The sequence below is a fragment of the Psammomys obesus genome, unplaced genomic scaffold (assembly GCF_907164565.1).
Source record: "Psammomys obesus unplaced genomic scaffold, mPsaObe1.curated_primary_1811, whole genome shotgun sequence".
NCBI classification, from domain to species: domain Eukaryota; kingdom Metazoa; phylum Chordata; class Mammalia; order Rodentia; family Muridae; genus Psammomys; species Psammomys obesus.
The window spans coordinates 218,362-235,707 of NW_026590699.1; the positions used below are offsets into that span (position 1 = coordinate 218,362).

Here is a 17,346-nt window from a genome sequence, read left to right on the forward strand (position 1 = left end):
ATATGTTAGATGTCCAGAAAATTATCAGAATGACTCCAGGCACAGAAAAAAAAGTAACTCATGCAGGCATAGACCAGAAGGCAATATAGGCAAGGTTTCAAGTGACAAAGAAGAATTTTTAATAATAAGCATTTCTGACAATTCTGAGTTCCAATGAGTATAAGAAAATGATGAACAAATAATGAACAGACCCTCACACTTCTGACAAGCAGAGCTGGATCGAGTGCAACTTTCCATACAGGATCCCATACTCCATGGCGTCCCCACACTGTCCTCCCCTGCAGAACTCAGCATATTCCCCACTACACAGAGGAAGGAAAGCTCCGACAGGCATGTCCTGAAGCTTACATCAGCACAGACTACTCAGTCTGCAATCTACCTTAGTGCGGAATGGTAGGACAAACCCCTGGACATGACTGGAGATGCCACGCCATTCCCGTCATCTGTGCTGTCAGCAGGAACACTCAGCCCAGTCCGCCAGCCCTGAAGATCCAGCGTCTACCCAGCTGAGAGGCCATGAGACTGACAAGGGAGGTGTTCTCCCTCCTTTCATATCTCTATACCACTCTATCTGAACCTTAGACAAAACCTACAATCTGAGCCATAGCTGGGACCATCCACTTCCACACACCATTGTCTTTTTGTGAAAGAGGAAGGATTAGATTACATCACATCGCTGGATTGTATCTGACTTTACTCAAACCCTCTGTCTGACCTGAACGTCATCTGTGAAGACAGGAAATGAACTCAAATCAACACCTGCTACATTTTTGTCTATGCTCTGCATCTGTTGCTTTATCTGTGTTAGTTCACATGGTCTCAGCAATCCTATGTGGCTAACATCTTAGCAATGTTCTACAGGTGATAAAACTTGGGGCACAGTTTATTTAAAGTTGTCCACGGCTGGATGGCTAACCAGCTAGAAGGAGCCAACATCCAATGATTGGCCTGCAGAATCAGACAGGGTGTGGCTACAAGAGGTTCAGCAGTGCCTGCACAGTGAGCACTCAGCAAGTCTCAAACAAAACACGTATCTACAATAATGTAGCTTTATAGGTACATCTAGAGATAAAACATATACACACAAATCATAAACACACTTTATGAACAATGTAACTTTTTGTCAACAGATTTTTATCAAAAAAATTTGAAGTTCATATTTTCCCTTTGTGCTGGATCATAAAGCACCGGTGAAGCCAGTAACACAGAATTCTGAAGCTCGGTAAGAAAATGTAGTGATCAAGTACTTTTCCATTACTTCAGAGCTTAACTTCCTGATCACCTCAAACCAGATGGTGTCAGTAGCATCCCTATTTTATTTTCCATGAGGATCTAGAACACTGTAGAATACATCTTTATTAGTTATTTATTCAGACATAAAGTCACAAAGCATCCGTGTGGATGGGACAATGGCTGTCTCATCATATAAGCCTGAACTGAGCATCTTCTCTGCTGTCAGTTTTCTGTTTGAAGCAACTCTTCCAAGGAACTTATCTGCTTGGTGTAATTAAATTACATACATAATAGGCATGTGTTATATAAGGTACATTATATGACAGATTGATCTCCTGCCTCTTATGAAATCCCATATATGACTCCATTTGCCAAAAGCAACAGATCTACCTCAGTATACAAACTGAAAAATATATCAAATGAAATCTTTAATCAATTTTCAATAATTTATTTTATGTATGCTGGTGTTTTGTCTGTGTGTGTGTGAGGGCATTGGATTCCCTGGATCTGAAGTTATAGTTACTTTACTTACTGCCATGTGGAGGATGGGCACTGAATTTGCTCCTCTCAAAAGCAAACACTGCTCTTAAGATTTCATCAACAAAAACGTTGCAACTAAATTCAACGTGATTCTCTATATAACTCTACATGTCTGTGTGGGTGGGTTGAAGAAGATCTCAGTAGAGAGTCCTGTTTAGTCTGAAACTTGCTATGTAGACAAGGCTGACCTTGAACTTGTAGCTATCCTCCTGCCTGGGTTTTCTGAGCACACAGATTGCAGCTGTGTGTCACAATATCTAGCTTTTATCCATGACAAATAAATAAAAGATTTTAAATTCAGTCAATCACACAAATACTTTACCTACATAATATCAAATTATCTGAATATTCCAAATATTAGTTTCATCAAAGCACCGATTGCCACACTAACGTTCAGCAGTATGGCCTGGAGCTTTGTACTAATCCCCAAGATTCTTTCTGATCTGCAAGCAATCTCTGGCATACCTCAAAATGACTTGTGTAACCTTACCTCCTGACTGGCAGATTAAAAGGCCCAAACCTGGGCAGGGCAGAATGGGGCAGTTGTGGCCAATGTTCTCGAGCTTTGAGGATAGAAGGATCAAAGAGAGAAACAAGAAGAGGAAGAGGAAGGAGAGACACCACCATATGCTTCTTGTGGATGGAGAAAATGGCCCAGATGAAAGGTAAGGACGTATTTATGGAATTATGGATGGGAGGTGGCCTGGGATGGGGCTGGGAGGTAAAGGTAGTTGAGAGGGCTAATATCTGCCCTGCCCCAGGCAAGATACGAAAATTCTAAAATCTATCAGATGCCTGTGTCTTTTATTGATTGTGATAGTGGGTTAGATATACTGCCGTAATAATTATAGGGCTAATTAAATTAACAGCAACACTAATGCTTGAACGCCGCATATAAGGCACTGGTACTATGTAAGTCAGCCAATCTTGGTCTAAAAGAGAAAAAGAGAAGGAGAAACCAGCCGGCCTATGTATACACTAACGTTCTACAAACCAGTGTCTAGAGCATCTACCAGAAAAACCTTAGATTCAGTCTCCACACTTCACAAACAATTCGTGAGGGAAAAATTTATTCAGGGCTTTATGCTTGACCTTGCTATATTAGGAGACATTTCTGTTCGTTCAAATGTGGATCTGCTACACAACTACAGTCAGTTACTTCATTCATGCCCACATTTTGGCAGATTTTAATGTCTAGTTTTTTCTTAATAGCTAACCTAGTTAGGTCATCTGATTGATAAAGCATGTAATATTACAAAGAAAAACTGATAATCTAAGTGAAAAAATCTAATCTAAGTGAAATCTAAGTGAACAAAAAATCACATAGAAATAAAATATGGAAGAAGCCACCACGGGTCTAACAACTGATCAGGTGAGCGCTCTCATTTACAGCCTTGCTTAGTGAACCTGACGTGTTTCCTGGGGTACCACAAGATAACCGAACTGCCATCCAATGAACACAGGGAAGTACATCCTCTAAAGTAAGCAAATTAGCTTATACAGTCCAACTGTTGCACTGCTTCACAATTTGGGGTGTTTTAATGTATTTTTTTAAAACTTTGCTCAATATTTTAAAAATAGTAATGCTTTATTAACTCAGAATGCAGGGTTAATCATTAAACCTTTTAAATGCTAGAAAATGGGTGAATACCTGAGTCATGAAATGTTAGACAGCACAGACATGAGAGACAATGAGATTTTATTTGTTTTCTTGCTTTCATCCGAACACCCTTTCTGAAAAACACAAAAGCATGCACACTGATGGCGCTCTTATGAAGGAAAACTCCTTTAGCCCCTAAGCTGCAATTCAACAGTAATGCAAATAAAGCCTTAAATTATATTATGTCAAAACAGTCATAAGTAGGCTGTTAATTTTCTGAAAATAGTATGTCAAGTCAAAAATTAACACATTTAGGAGATGCTTCTAGTTTTTCAAAGATTTTGAAACAATTCATTTCCAACTACTAAATTTGAGAGACTGCTCGTGAGAAGAATAAGTACACTACTAATGTTCAAGAGATCAGATGCAGATCACTTTGCCCTGTTTAAAAAGAATCATTTATAATCCATGTAATTCCAATGGTGCTGTCTCTTAAAATTTAAATGCACAGTGCAGCCATGATATTTAAAGATTTACTTTGTGTGTGTGTCTGCGTGTATGTGTATATGACTGCCCACGGAGGCCAGAGAATGTGTCCAATTCCATGCAGCTTGAATTACAGGCTTCTGTCATAGGGGTGCAGGGAACTGAAGCCTCTGTAAAAGAAGCATGTATTCTTAAATGCTGAGCTGTCCCTCCAGCCCTCAGCCATGTTTAAAGTCTCATAACATATACTTATTTTGATCTAATCAAAATAAGTTCGTATAGGACTGCTAAAAAGTGTATTTAACAAAGGCATGAGATCAATCTTAACCTCACTTTGTAAGTAAAAAAATAAAACATTAAAATTCAGCACAGTAACATGAGGGACACGTTTGTTATTTGTTTTTAGGCAGCTGTTTTCTGAGAATGTATGTATAAATGAATATGCACACATGTGAATCTGCATATTAATAGGTAAATATACATACTAACACAGAGAAACCAAGTGATAGCACATGACTCTTCAAAGATGTTGAAATGGCTCATGTTCTGGTTTTGGAAAAACAGTAAGAGGCAAAATGTTCCTCAATTTAAAAAGAATTTATTTATTGTGATTCAATTGGTCTATTTCCACTAGACCATTGATATAGTAACCTCGTGACAAATACCTGTATGACCTTTGCAGAAATGTTACTAAATGGCTAGTGGGCAACCCCACTTAAATCACAACATAGAAATACAGCAAATCAACTTTAGAAAGCCTCCTTCCCCAGAATACACTGTTCCACGGCTGAGAACAGTGCGATCTGGTCCCGAAAGGAAGCTCTTGTTCACAGGTGATATGTACCCACAGTGTCACTCCATGACAACTAAGAAATAACAAATTTACCCAATCCTGATGCTTCTTGCCATAAACAAACAAAAATGCTTCTACAGTAGCCGAGAAGGCTCACCCTCAGGAGTCAGAGAAATGCCCCTCTGAGCCAGGGCAGCACTACCTGTACCCCAACAATGAACAGCACCACTGGATGACACCAAGCCAGAGAACCAGGGCTAGAACAAGGAGCAAGCAGCCATAAGCACTCACCCCAGACCGGATGCAGTGCCAAAACAAGGGAGCCAGGCAGAAGGCATGTGCTAGGACAGACAGTCAGGGCCTGCAGACGTGCCCGACAGGCAGACAACAGGGACCCTTCCGCCTGTGACACTTCATGGCACAGGTGCTGGGAGGTACTAACAGTAGCTCGGAAGCTGCCTGAAGCTCTGCCAAGTGGGACAGAGGCAGAGCAGAGCTTCAACTCCTTCCTGACATGTTACCCATTATTCTCTGCAGAATAGGGGTATGCAAATTAAGCATTTTAAAATAAATATTAGAAATATTCATTATTTTGCAAATATAAAGAAAATTAGCTAAATAGAGCAGTATAATAAAAATATACGCTAGACAGATATTTTTTTTGCCATGAATACTTCTCACCTTTTTCTTTGAATATCAACACATCATTGACTTGTGAAAGACAATGAGACAATGTCTTTCATTGACTTGCAGAAATTAACAAAAATCCAGTATCGTATAGCTTCAAAGTATAAAATACTTTAGTATTTTAAGTTTGAGCTGCCAAGTAGTCAAAATGGAAGATAACCAATATAGTGAAACATGCTGCAAACTAATGTTAAAATACAACCATTTGAATTACAAACTATCAAATTATACAATCCAAATAATCTTCACAAGTTGACGTTAATTCACAAAGAACATAAAAGATAGCATAAACTCATCTTAGCTTGCATGTCTTCAGCAACCTCAGCACCTGAAAAGCCATGTGTGTTTGCCCCAAATCAACTGCATGGCTATGATCACAAATTCTATTTTACCCAGTGTCCAATCAACAAGGCTTTTAAAAAACTTCTTATTTAATTCAGGAAACAATGTGATGTGATGTGTTGCCACCAGTAAGAGACTGCTGCTTGCTTATGCTTTGATAACAAACCATAGGCAGCCAAGGATGGTTCCGTACAACCAGGTGCCCACATACAGTTTCCTTCCGGACTCCATCATGAGCATGACTGCAGTCAAACTCCCCAAGATCAACACTGATGGTAAAGTCTTCTTGACACTTAGTCTGGAATGAACACTTTTCCCAGGAAATTTGTTTCTTCTTTCTGGATCTGGTGAATCATAGAATTCTATAAGCAACCTATGGCCAGAATAAAAAACAACAGAATTGATATTTTCAGTTTTGGACATTCTGGTGTTGAAAAAAAAAAACACCATAAAAAACAAAGAAGGGCCATCTACTAGCTATTGATTACTTGCTGAGCAAGCACAGTTCCTTAGAAAATGTGGGTGAGTGAGCTGTCAGAGATGGTAAAACACGAGAAATGAAACACATGGCTTAAGGCATCTATGAGGCCTTTGGGTTTGTTTGTTTATTTTTAAAGTTTACATACTTTTATACATACACCATGTCTATACATATACCATGTTTGTGTCTGGTGCCTGCAGAGGCCAGAAAGAGGGTATCAGATCTACTGAAATTGGAGTTACTGACAATGGTGCACCACCACGTGGGTGCCAAGAAATGACCCTGAGTCTTCTGAAGAGCACCCAATGCTTTTCTCTGCTGAGCTATTGCTCCAGGTTCATTTTTACTTTTAAGTATCCATCTGGAAGAAGTTAGAGCAACCTGATTCATGACTAATGACCCACCAGGTTCTCTCTTTCCTCCCATCACTCTCATTCCAGGAGAAGTCAAAGAAAAGGGCTGAGGTGGTACCTCAATGGTAGAATGCTTGTGCCTTTCATGTGTGAGGCCATGGCCATTGATCCAATCACACAAAAATAAGCTTTCAAAGAAGTTAAAGAAACGATTCTTTTTAATTTATTTTTTATTTATACAGTATTCTGCCTGCACACACACCTGCATGCCAGAAGAGGGCACCAGATCTCACAATAGATGGTTGTAAGTCACCATGTGATTGCAGGGAATTGAACTCTGGACCTTTAGAGGAGCAGCCAGTGCTTCGAGCCATCTCTCCAGCCCCAAGAAAAATTCTCACAATATACATGGAGTTTTCCTCCTGTGGTGATCTAAATAAGAGTGGCTTCCATAGGTTTATGTATTTGAAAGCTTAGTCATTGGGAATGGTGACTATTTGAAAAAGATTAGAAGGTGTGGCCTTGTTAAATGAAGTGTGTTACACAGGTTAGGTGGGGAGTGGGGTGGTAAATGGGGTAGGTATGAGGGGTTTTGAGGTTTCAAAAACCCATGCCAGGCCCAGTCTATCTGTCTCTCTCTCCCTCCCTCCCACCCCTCCTGAACTGTGGGTCAGAATGTAGCTCTCAATGACTTCTCCAGCACCATGTCCGCCTGAATGGCCCAGGCTCCCCACCATGTGATAATGGACTAAACCTCTGAGACTGCAAAGAAATCCTCAGTTAAATGTTTTCTCTTAGAAGCGTTGCTTTGGTCATGGTGTCTCTACACAGGAACAGAACAGTGACTCAGACACCTACCAAAAGTTTTTATTCCTGTGAAATTATAAAAGCGGACTAGAGAAATAAAGACGTAAGCATGTAAGGCTACATCATCAGGACGCTAATCAGGGAACATTGCTATTGCCTTGTGAGGTGACAACAAGCATTACTAGTATGTGGGTATTAAACACTGTCCAGTCCTTTTCTGAAAATACATTTTCACATACATAGGTCTTCCCATACTGTCCCCATCATCAAAGTAATTCCGAATTGCTGGTTTGAAAATTATGTCAAGTACAAACATGTGACAACAGAATGAAGAAATCTAATATGAAGTTTCATTTTCAATAGGCTATACTTGGAATAATTTCTACTAACTCAAGAAAGGAGACAATTTCACTACGAAAATTATCAATTGCCCACCCGTTCTTTCCCACAAGCACCTGGGTGCTGTGCTCCTCTGTGCTCCAGCCTTGCTGCTTGATATAGGGCTAGCAGAGGAAAGCTCTTCTGTTACATCTTATCACACAGCAGCCTAACATCCAGAGAACATTGCAGGATCCTTATTGTGACTCAAAAGTTTAAAAATATGAGCTTGCAAAGATAGAGTAAGATTTAACTTGAATTTATAAAAAGCATTCTTGAAACAATACAAATTTGAGTTTCACAGTATACAAGGGTAATTCAACGCTAAACATGCTACACATTAAGTATGTAAGGTCTTATCTATGCAAGCTTGATTAGTATCCCCTAAGTAATGACTGAAACATTTCTTTCCACATTGGTTACTAGGGTGAAGTTTGGTTGAACTGCAGTTCTGAAAGCCAGCGCTGTCACCACTTACTTATCTTTTATCTCAAAACGCTTATGAAGCCACTTTTTCATGTGTTCTTGCTCCTCTGGAACTTCTCTTCTGTCTATGCGATCAAAGTGAATATGAAGTGTTGGGCACTGTCTGCAGAGAAACTCTAACAAAGAAGAAAAAGATTTCATGCCTTACTACTCTAAAATTCATCATTATATAAGGTAAGTTACAATAAAAACAAAATAACCACCACAAAGTTGAAAATAATAAAAACCATAACTTATGATTTGCAGTATTAAGTTGAAGTTAAAAAACCCACATTAGCATACAGCTCTTGTTAACCTCGTATTGGCCACCACTGACTTCTAACAGCTGAAATGAAGAAGCAACCATCCTTCTAGATGGGAAAATGTCATAATGAAACCTATCACTTTGTATATAACTTAAGAATCAATATTTATTTATTTATTTATTTATTTGTTTGTTTGTTTATTTATTTATAGTTACATTTTATTAACTCTGTATCCCAGTTGTATCCTGCTCCCTCATTCCCTCCCAACCAACCCCTCCATCCTTCCCTCCCTCCCTCATCTCCTCCCTGCCCCTTTCTAAGTCCACTGATTGGGGAGGACCTCCTTCCCTTTCATCTGACCCTGTTTTATCAGGTATCTTCAGGACTGGTTGCCAAGTCCTCCTCTATGGCCTAGCAGCACTGTTCCTCCCTTGGGGCGTGGGGAGGTCAAAGAGCCTGCCATTGAGTTCCTGTCAGAAATAGTCCCTGTTTCCCAAGAATTAATTTTTAAAATACTTAGAAGTTAAAATTTTTTTATATTTTAGTGCTTTTTCTCTGTTACTCTCAAAGCCAATTCCTTCCACAAACTATGTAAGAAAACTGGTTGGTTTTGACCATAAAACTGCTTCATGGTCCTAAAGCTTAACATGAAAATAAAGATGAGCACTGGCAAAGAAAAAGAACTCAATACAAATGGAGTATGTGGGGCCAGGGAGGAAAATTTTCTATAAAGACAGACTTCAAATCTTCAACATACTGTGGTTTACAGACATTTAGAACATGTCTTATGTTGGGGGTCGAATTCAGGGCCTTGGGCACAAAAGACGAAAATCTTTCTACTGAACTACATCCCTAGGCTTTTGATTTCCAGATTTAGAATCTTACTAGGTGGTTCGGCCTGGCCTTGTACTCATGATCTTCTGCCACTTTCTCCTTAGTACTGGGATTAAAAGAGCCCTCTTTTGTATGTGGCAAAATACCTTGTCTCTCCCATCTCCTTTCTCTAAAATGAATACTCCTACTGGAATCTTCCACCACTCCTTTTTCACCTGCTCCCTTGTTCAAATGTTGAGTTTGTGGCCATAGCTATGTAAATTATTCTTACTCAAAGCCCTTTGGTTATATGACACAGACAATAGTCCTTAAAATCTAGCACGTTTGAAAAAGGCAAAATTTCAAATAATGACAATGTCTTTCCCAAACATGCTATAAAGAAGACTCAAGGCAAAACAAAACAAAACAAAAATAAACAAAACAAAAAAGTGTGGGTGGGTAGAACTGGGTTAGTGATGAGAGCTAAAGGCCAGCTTGGTCTCCACAGTAGTGATTTCCAGGAGAGCCACAGCTTCATAGTGAAGTTCTGTACTGAAAAACCGAACCGAACCAAACCAAACCAATCAAAAGAAACAAAGAAATAACAAAAGAAGGTTCATGGCTATACTGGCCATCACAGTACTTCCTGATACTGCTAGCTGAACAGCTTTTCTGTGTATCTTTGTAGCTCTTTCCAGTTTCATATGTGAATCTCTGGCAGAAAGAGGTGAGGTTAAAGACCTCCACAGACTCACCAGAAATGTGAAACTTAGAATGATACGTGAAATTTCAACTGCTATACATTATAACTATCAGTAAGTGCAATAAAGGCCAGCTGTGGTGAGGTATATATAATCTTAACAGTAGGGTGGCTGAGTCAGGAGGATTGTACAGTTGAGGCTAGAGCTAAACAGCAAGACACCACACTATTCCAGAAAAGCTATGAGTTCACTTACTAATTAAAAATGGGGAGAAAAGGTTTATCCTACCTGTATTATGTACTATTCAGCTTCTAAAACATGAGAACATGGACTTACCAGTCATGGATGGTGGGTTTGAGTATTTTCCTGACTCTTTTTCATTGCTTTCGTAAACCACTGTGACATCGTAAATTGCATCTAAATGATTCTTCATAGAATCAAAAGCAACGTGAGTTGCCTTTATTCTTGGTGTCAGCACATGTTTTAATACTGGAAGGCCTAGAAAGCAGGTGGATTCAGGGTTGTCATAATTAGGAACATTAAGGTCAACATCTAAATTACTTACCAACTACCATAAATAGACAGAAATTAAAGTGTAATGCCCTACCTCATACCCACCACTCTCTTCTGCTTCTTCCTCTCCTTAACTCAAATATGTACTGACCAATTTCACAGGAAACACTAGGTCTGGCAATGTGATATGAACAGCAACTAGAGAGAACCCGAAGTTTATACTACCTCTCTCCAGAGAAAGTGGCTACATAAGGAAAAACAGCTACTGTATGGTGGGACTGTCTACACAAGAATTTTTAAAATGCAGAGTGGTGTGGGAAAGAAAATGATTCCCACAACCACATATTTGACTTTAGTCCCCAGGGCAGAAGGAGTGTAATTTATTCACAAATTTGTACTAAAGTCTGAAAAGCTGGGAAACCTCTTTTGTCAGCCAAGTCCTTTGCCACTAGAGGCCATCCAGTCTCAGGACCTTTACAGAATCACCCTGTGAAACTTACAGGCTTCATGTGGCCTTGACCAGATTTTTTTTCTTCTTCTTTTCTTTTCTCCAAAACAAACCCAGGCTGGCCTCAAATTTATGATCTTCCCTCCTTAGATACTAGGTGCTGGAATCCTAGCTATGCAGCACCATTTCTGGCTCAACCACTTTTTCATTTAGATTATTAGGAATAGAAGCAGGTTAGATGTGGTATCTAATATAAGAGAAGAAAAAAAGCTACAGCAAATTCTTGCCTGTCTGTACTAGTGCACCTACTCCCCCAATCTCTAGTTATTGCAGCCACACACACTATGCTCTCAACCCAGACAAAGCTTAGCCGTCCTGTGATTGCTCAGAAGGACATTTTCATCCTAGTCAGAGAGCATGAGCTCCTCTAGGCTTCATCTGGAATGAATTGTGATCCCCACCAAGTACTTCGCAGTTCTGAAGCATGATGTATTATCATTCAATATCCTGAAATTTGAAGCCTTTAGCAACTGATTCTTCCTAGTGTATTTATAAAATTCCTGGGTGTATACTTGAAGCACTTATATGAAAATGCCCATAGTGAACCCATATTTTATAGACTAATTTTAAAAACTAATAACTAAAAAATTTATATCAAAAAGGAGATAAAAACAAACAGATAAACCTTTCTGGGAGATTATTTACTACTTGCTCTGGTATCCACTCTACTCTTTTCATCTTCATATATCCTTAATTATTCTGTTTATAAGCCACATTTCAAAAATTAAGGAGATGGGTCAAAAGCACAGTTATACTTGTCATGTCTGATAAAACTGGGGAGAGAAATAAAAACAACTCACCTTCCCTTTTTTACTAAAGGGAATCTACTATTCCCTTTGGTCAGGGTTCACCCTTGAAGACACAGTTGTGGTTGGTTAACTTGGCACAGGTTAGAGTCACTTGGGAAGAAGGACTGAATTAAGAAAATGTCTCTGGAAGAATTTGCCTGTGGGCCAGTCTACTGTGCATTTTCTTGATTGATAACTGATGTGGGAGGGGCTAGCCCATTGTGGGCAATGCCACACCTAGGATGGTGGTCCTGTGGGCTATAAGACAGCAGACTGAACAAGCCATGAGGAGGAAGCCAATAAGCAGCACTTCTCCATGGCTTCTGCATCAGTTACTGTTTCCCCATTCCAGCCTGTTTGAACTTCTCATGTCTACCCTTAGTGATAAACTAGGCTGTAGAAACATAAGCTAAAATAAGCCCTTTCCTTAGGTTTGGGTCATGGTGTTTTATCAAAGTAATAGAAATCCTAACTAAGACAGCAGAGAGTTTATGCTCTTAAAGGCCAAGAGAAAAGAGAAATAGGATTGTTGATGTCTCAGAAATGAGAGGCAGAAACAAATGGGCTCCTTAGAGCTGGCTAAGACAGCATATGGGTTTGACCCCTCAGAACCACCTGGGAGAACACACGGAACCCTTCAAGTTAACTTCTGACTTTCATACCATGCATACCATGGCATGTGCAGTACCGTTTTCCCCAAAGTGGAAGGATGGCTCTATAGGAGAGTTTGGAAGGAGGAATGAGAAGAGAGAAATGATGTACTTAAATCTGAAGAATAAAATAACGGGTGGAGTCCATAGCCCAGGCAGACCTACTGAGAGCTGCAAAAAGCCTACAAAGGCAGATTAGAATTAAACAAAAACTAAGCAAGATCCAGTAAGACAAGGAAAAAGAAGCAGCAGAGTGAGCTTCATAATCTGAATGACCCAGGTCAATTTCCAGACACATGAAGATGGCAAGAGTAGAACACCAGACCTAGTACCAGATTGTGTGTGTAGCAAAATAAACATTTCCCCTGAAGACTTTGAAAAGGGCCATGACCATGGAAACAACCTGATTTTACCTGCTCCATGACACATACTTCTTTTTTTATGATTTATTTAATTTTATTTTAAGTGCATTGGTATGAGGGTGTCAGATTCCCTGGAACCAGACTTAGTTGTAAGCTCCCATGAGGGTGCTGGGAGTTGAACCTGGGTCCTTTGGAAGAACAGCCAGTGGTCTTAACCACTGAGCCATGTCTCCAGCCCTGACACATACTTCTTAAACACACAAGCTACAGCAATCCTGAACTCTGTCCTTTACAGCTGCACTTTTCAGCATTAGCTCAGCCATTACTAACATACTTGCCTGCAGTATCCCCTGGCCTCCACTTTCTGATTATTACACAAACACCTATGTTTACATATATAATGTATAATACACACATAATATATATGCATGAATGCTTATTTATGTTATATGCCATTCTTTATACTGAGTCACTCACAAAAGTGTACTTTCTCAGGATTACATTTATTTACCTTTTAACTCAATTCACAGCATGGGAATATGCGCCATAGCAAGCCTGTGGCTTAACCTCTCAGATACAACTAATAAGAATATACTTAACTCTGTAAAAGATCAGACAGTCTTTCATCTAGTTCTTCATAAGAAACACATCTTATCCAGGAAGAAGCAAAAGAAAGCAAAGCTCACTCTTCTCAAAAAGTGTTTTCTGAGTATAGTCAATTTCTTGCTTACCCCGTTGAGCAGCAAATGCCTGACTGGCTGAGAGGAGTTTTGTCTGCATTGGATTATACCTTGTTCCCTCTGGGAAAATCACAAGATACATCTGTGGAGCACAAATAAGCGTTAGTCTGTGCGAGCCCATTGTTGTATCCAGTGACTTAGAAATTCAAGCTGTTACTGTTGAGGTAGTGTTTCCTATGATGAGAAAATGTGCATTCACTTATAAACGACCTTTATTTTTAGTACAGTAACCAATATGCAGATTCAATTCGCTGACCACAACATGTATTATAATAAAATAAAGCTTTACATTTATGGTAAAGCCAATCTTTAAAATTCTAAAACTGCTTCTCAGAACATGTAATAGTTATTAATTTAAAATTTGGGCACAAAATGCAGCCTTGTAATTAATGACCAATCCCTCCAGTCCCCAATAATAACACATGACATGTTAGTGGAATCTATTGCATGTCAGCATGAACATACAGAGTGCATTCATAATATCCAGCCTCCAATTTTCTACCATTATAGGCATGTAGCTAGCAATGCCCTTATGTATCAAGGGTAACAGTACATCTATCTGAAAACTGCTTATGAAAGAAATTAGTACTTGTGTTTCAAAAAGCTCACACAGTATTCCATTTTATAGAGTTATCCTAGCGCACTTTCTATCAGTTACTTTAAGCAACCTCATACTCATTATATTAACTAACATAGTACCTATAAATAAAATTAAATATCAAGATAGATATTTACTAAGTCATCAATTGATATGTTTTCATTTTTAATTTCTTGGGAAAGTAAAAAATATTAAGGCCATGAAATAAGAAAACTTCCAACTTGAGAACTGAGTTGTAAAAATGACACTTTTTAATTGGTAGCCAACAGATAAAATAAACTCATCGGGTAAACAGAAAAGTAAACAGAATACAGAAAACAGGACAGGGATTCATGAGAAAAAACTATGTCCATTTATCCATGCTTAAGTGATCCCCAGCAATACTATTTCCTCGCACAAGCTGATATAATAATTTGTGAATCTAAAACTCCTACTAAATGAACCTATAGCAGAATATAAATCTGTTTATGAAACAAAGAAATTCAGTGATTCACCTGAAAAACTGGAATAATGTACAACAGCATCTCTGCAATTCTCCATTTTCAGCTCCTTTGGTGTGGATTTAAGCCGCTCCCCATGCACTAGCATTGTGAACAGCTGACCCCCAGCTGGTGGCATTACACTGGGAGCTGCTAGAGCCTTTAGAGTATGGGGCCTAACTGAAGGAAGGCACTGAAGGGGCAGGCCTTGAGAATTATAGCCCAGTTCCCCTTCCTGTCCCCAGATGAGAGCAAACAGCATCATCCCCCGTGGCCTCTGCCAAAGTAGCACAGTGCCACCCCCACCCCTGCATGAAGGAATGTACCAACAAAGCACGGGCCCAAATAAACCCTTCTTCTCTCAAGTCGCTTCTTATTGGAGATTTAACTGGAGCCCTAAGAAGAGTGGGTATTATAAAAACCAGTAGAGCGTGTTGTTACTGCTATGATAAACCTGACCCCATGGCTCTTAAGACATTTAATCTTAGGCCTTCAGAGATGTTTGTGGGTGGAAGATTATAGAGCTATTATGTAGAGAGTGCCTATAACACTGTAACCAGAGCTTAACTGCCCAATCTGATGTTACTTTAGAAGATCAGGACAAGAGAAATGCCAACAGTGGGGTCAAGTTTGTGACGTTTCAGAAGAAACAATAAAGATTGGGAGTTGCCTAAGAGACCATTCAGTGGTATTACATTCTGGAAAAAATCTGGCTGCATTTTTTTTTTTTTTTATTTGGTTTTGAGACAGGGTTTCCCCATGTGGCCCTGGCTGTTCTGGAACTCGCCTTGTAGACCAGGATGGTCTCAAACTCAAAGAGTTCCATCTGCTTCTTCCTCCCGAGTGCTGAGATTAAAAGCATGCGCCACCAATGCCTGGCTCCAATTCTTGATAATTCAGCCTAACTGAATTAGAAAGCAACAGATTAGTATGTTTGGTGGAGGAAATCTTAAGATAGTTTCTGGCATGATTACTGCTGACCACTCTTGGTCAGATTTATAATGAGAAAGAACAGAAACGTGAGAAAAATGTGTGGTTTGGAAATAAAAGAAAAACGAACAAGTTTAAAGTTGTAGAAAAGGGAGATGTGAAGACAGCAGCTATATAGGAGGTCAGTGCTGGTTCAGAAAAACCTCTTCATTTCTATACTGAGACAGAATACACCCTCAGGGCAAAAGACCCCCATTCATAAAAGGGTCCAGCTTATAAGAAAACAAAACAAAACAAACAAACAAAAAATTTGCTTGAGAAGAGAGAGCCTAAACTGAAAAGTGCTGGGAGCAATTGCACACTGGATTGGCAGAAGCAAGCAAGTGCTCCTGGAAGCAGCCTACTTGTCCTTGCACAGCTGATGAATGAGTGCATCCCTGGCTTAGGCAAAGCCCCAGGGATTTCCCCTCAAGACTACTTATTGTTGCTGTATTGCCTTTCCATGCTGTCTCATATACCTGACAAGGAACAGAGAGTTCCCTCACTGCCTACTGCTCCACAGGTGCTACTCTCTCTGCTGGGCAGATTTCCTGCAGAATCTTAGGAAGATGACTGTATGATCCCTGAATTGATTCAAGTAATTTCTACCTTCCTGCAAACTGGCTAAAAGCCCCACAAAGCACTTGATTTATACCAAGATTGAAATGAATTAATAATTGAGAAAATATCTTCACTCGAGGTTTAGTCCAGGGATAAGGCCAGGTGTACACCATGACCATATGAATATAGAAACAAAAAATAAAGGTTAACTATACAATACAAGACAGATACCTGTTTCTTAGGAAAACCTTGACATAAAAAACTATCCTTTGAACATATAATATACATTTGAAATAAGAAAATGATAAAATTTCTGCTTTGAACTCATAATGAGCATATAGATAAAACCACTGCTTTACATTTAAAATGATGAAAAGTATCTAGTTAGATATAGTTCTAATGAAAGAACTTACAACCAACAGTACTACTGTAACTCCCTTTTTATGGAGTGATTGTATCTATTTTTGGGAAAGAGGTAATCTTTCATACAGAGAGAATCTTTGTCTTAGGTGGTATAGAAACCCAAGACAGAAATAAACATTTGTTAAGGTCCCTTGCTTCATCCAAAAAATGTCTGTCTATCTGATTGTGTATATATGTTTTTATGAATGATCTGTGGGAGCTTCCTGTGTTTATATAAATGTACAGTTTTTCCTTCCTTCACTTTCTTCTCTCTTTTTTTCCTTCCTTTCTTCCTTTCTTTCTTTCCAACTTAACCAGCAGCCCCAAATAATAAGGCCTGAATGCTGCAGAGTTAGAGTACAGAGAGAAACAGTAGAAGCAACAAGTTCCTAACCCCAACAGGCCTAGAACAAAAGCTTTTGGACCTTCTTTCTCGCCCACCCTGCTGTCCCACCTCAGCTGCCTCTGAACCCTGTGATGTAAAAGCTCACTTTTTACAGAGAAGGCCTTGGCAGGAATTACCTTCTTGAAAATAATCACCTAGGGGGAAAATTTTTTTAAGTTAAGTTTCAAAAGGAGCTTTAGAAGCTACGGTCACTATAGTCCAAAGGGTCTGGGCTGTTTCTTGAAATAACATCAGATCTTGGCAGCATCAAACTGGAACTACTGTATAGGCATGACAGACATTAACAGTGAAGTGAGGGGGTAATGGAGTCTTGTAAGGCTCCAGAAAGCCAATAAGACATGTAGCAGGGTTGGAGTCTCTGTATGGAGCTCCTGAGTGGGCTGTGTGTGAAACTCTGAAGAAGAAGCCCAAAGTTGTAATGGAGA

At 39.4% G+C, this 17,346-nt stretch overlaps 1 protein-coding gene across 1 annotated transcript in view; it reads right to left on the bottom strand.

The window, feature by feature from the left end:
* Positions 1-3,139: 3,139 nt before the first annotated feature.
* Positions 3,140-17,346, bottom strand: part of Agpat5 (1-acylglycerol-3-phosphate O-acyltransferase 5) — a 47,095-nt gene continuing 32,888 nt past the window's right edge. The window contains exons 5-8 of the mRNA XM_055608471.1: positions 13,498-13,588; positions 10,282-10,443; positions 8,179-8,302; positions 3,140-6,054 (exon numbers count right to left, since the gene is read on the bottom strand). Coding sequence (XP_055464446.1) covers positions 5,829-6,054; positions 8,179-8,302; positions 10,282-10,443; positions 13,498-13,588 — 603 coding nt within the window. The 3' untranslated portion in view covers positions 3,140-5,828. The remainder of the gene's footprint in view (positions 6,055-8,178; positions 8,303-10,281; positions 10,444-13,497; positions 13,589-17,346) is intronic.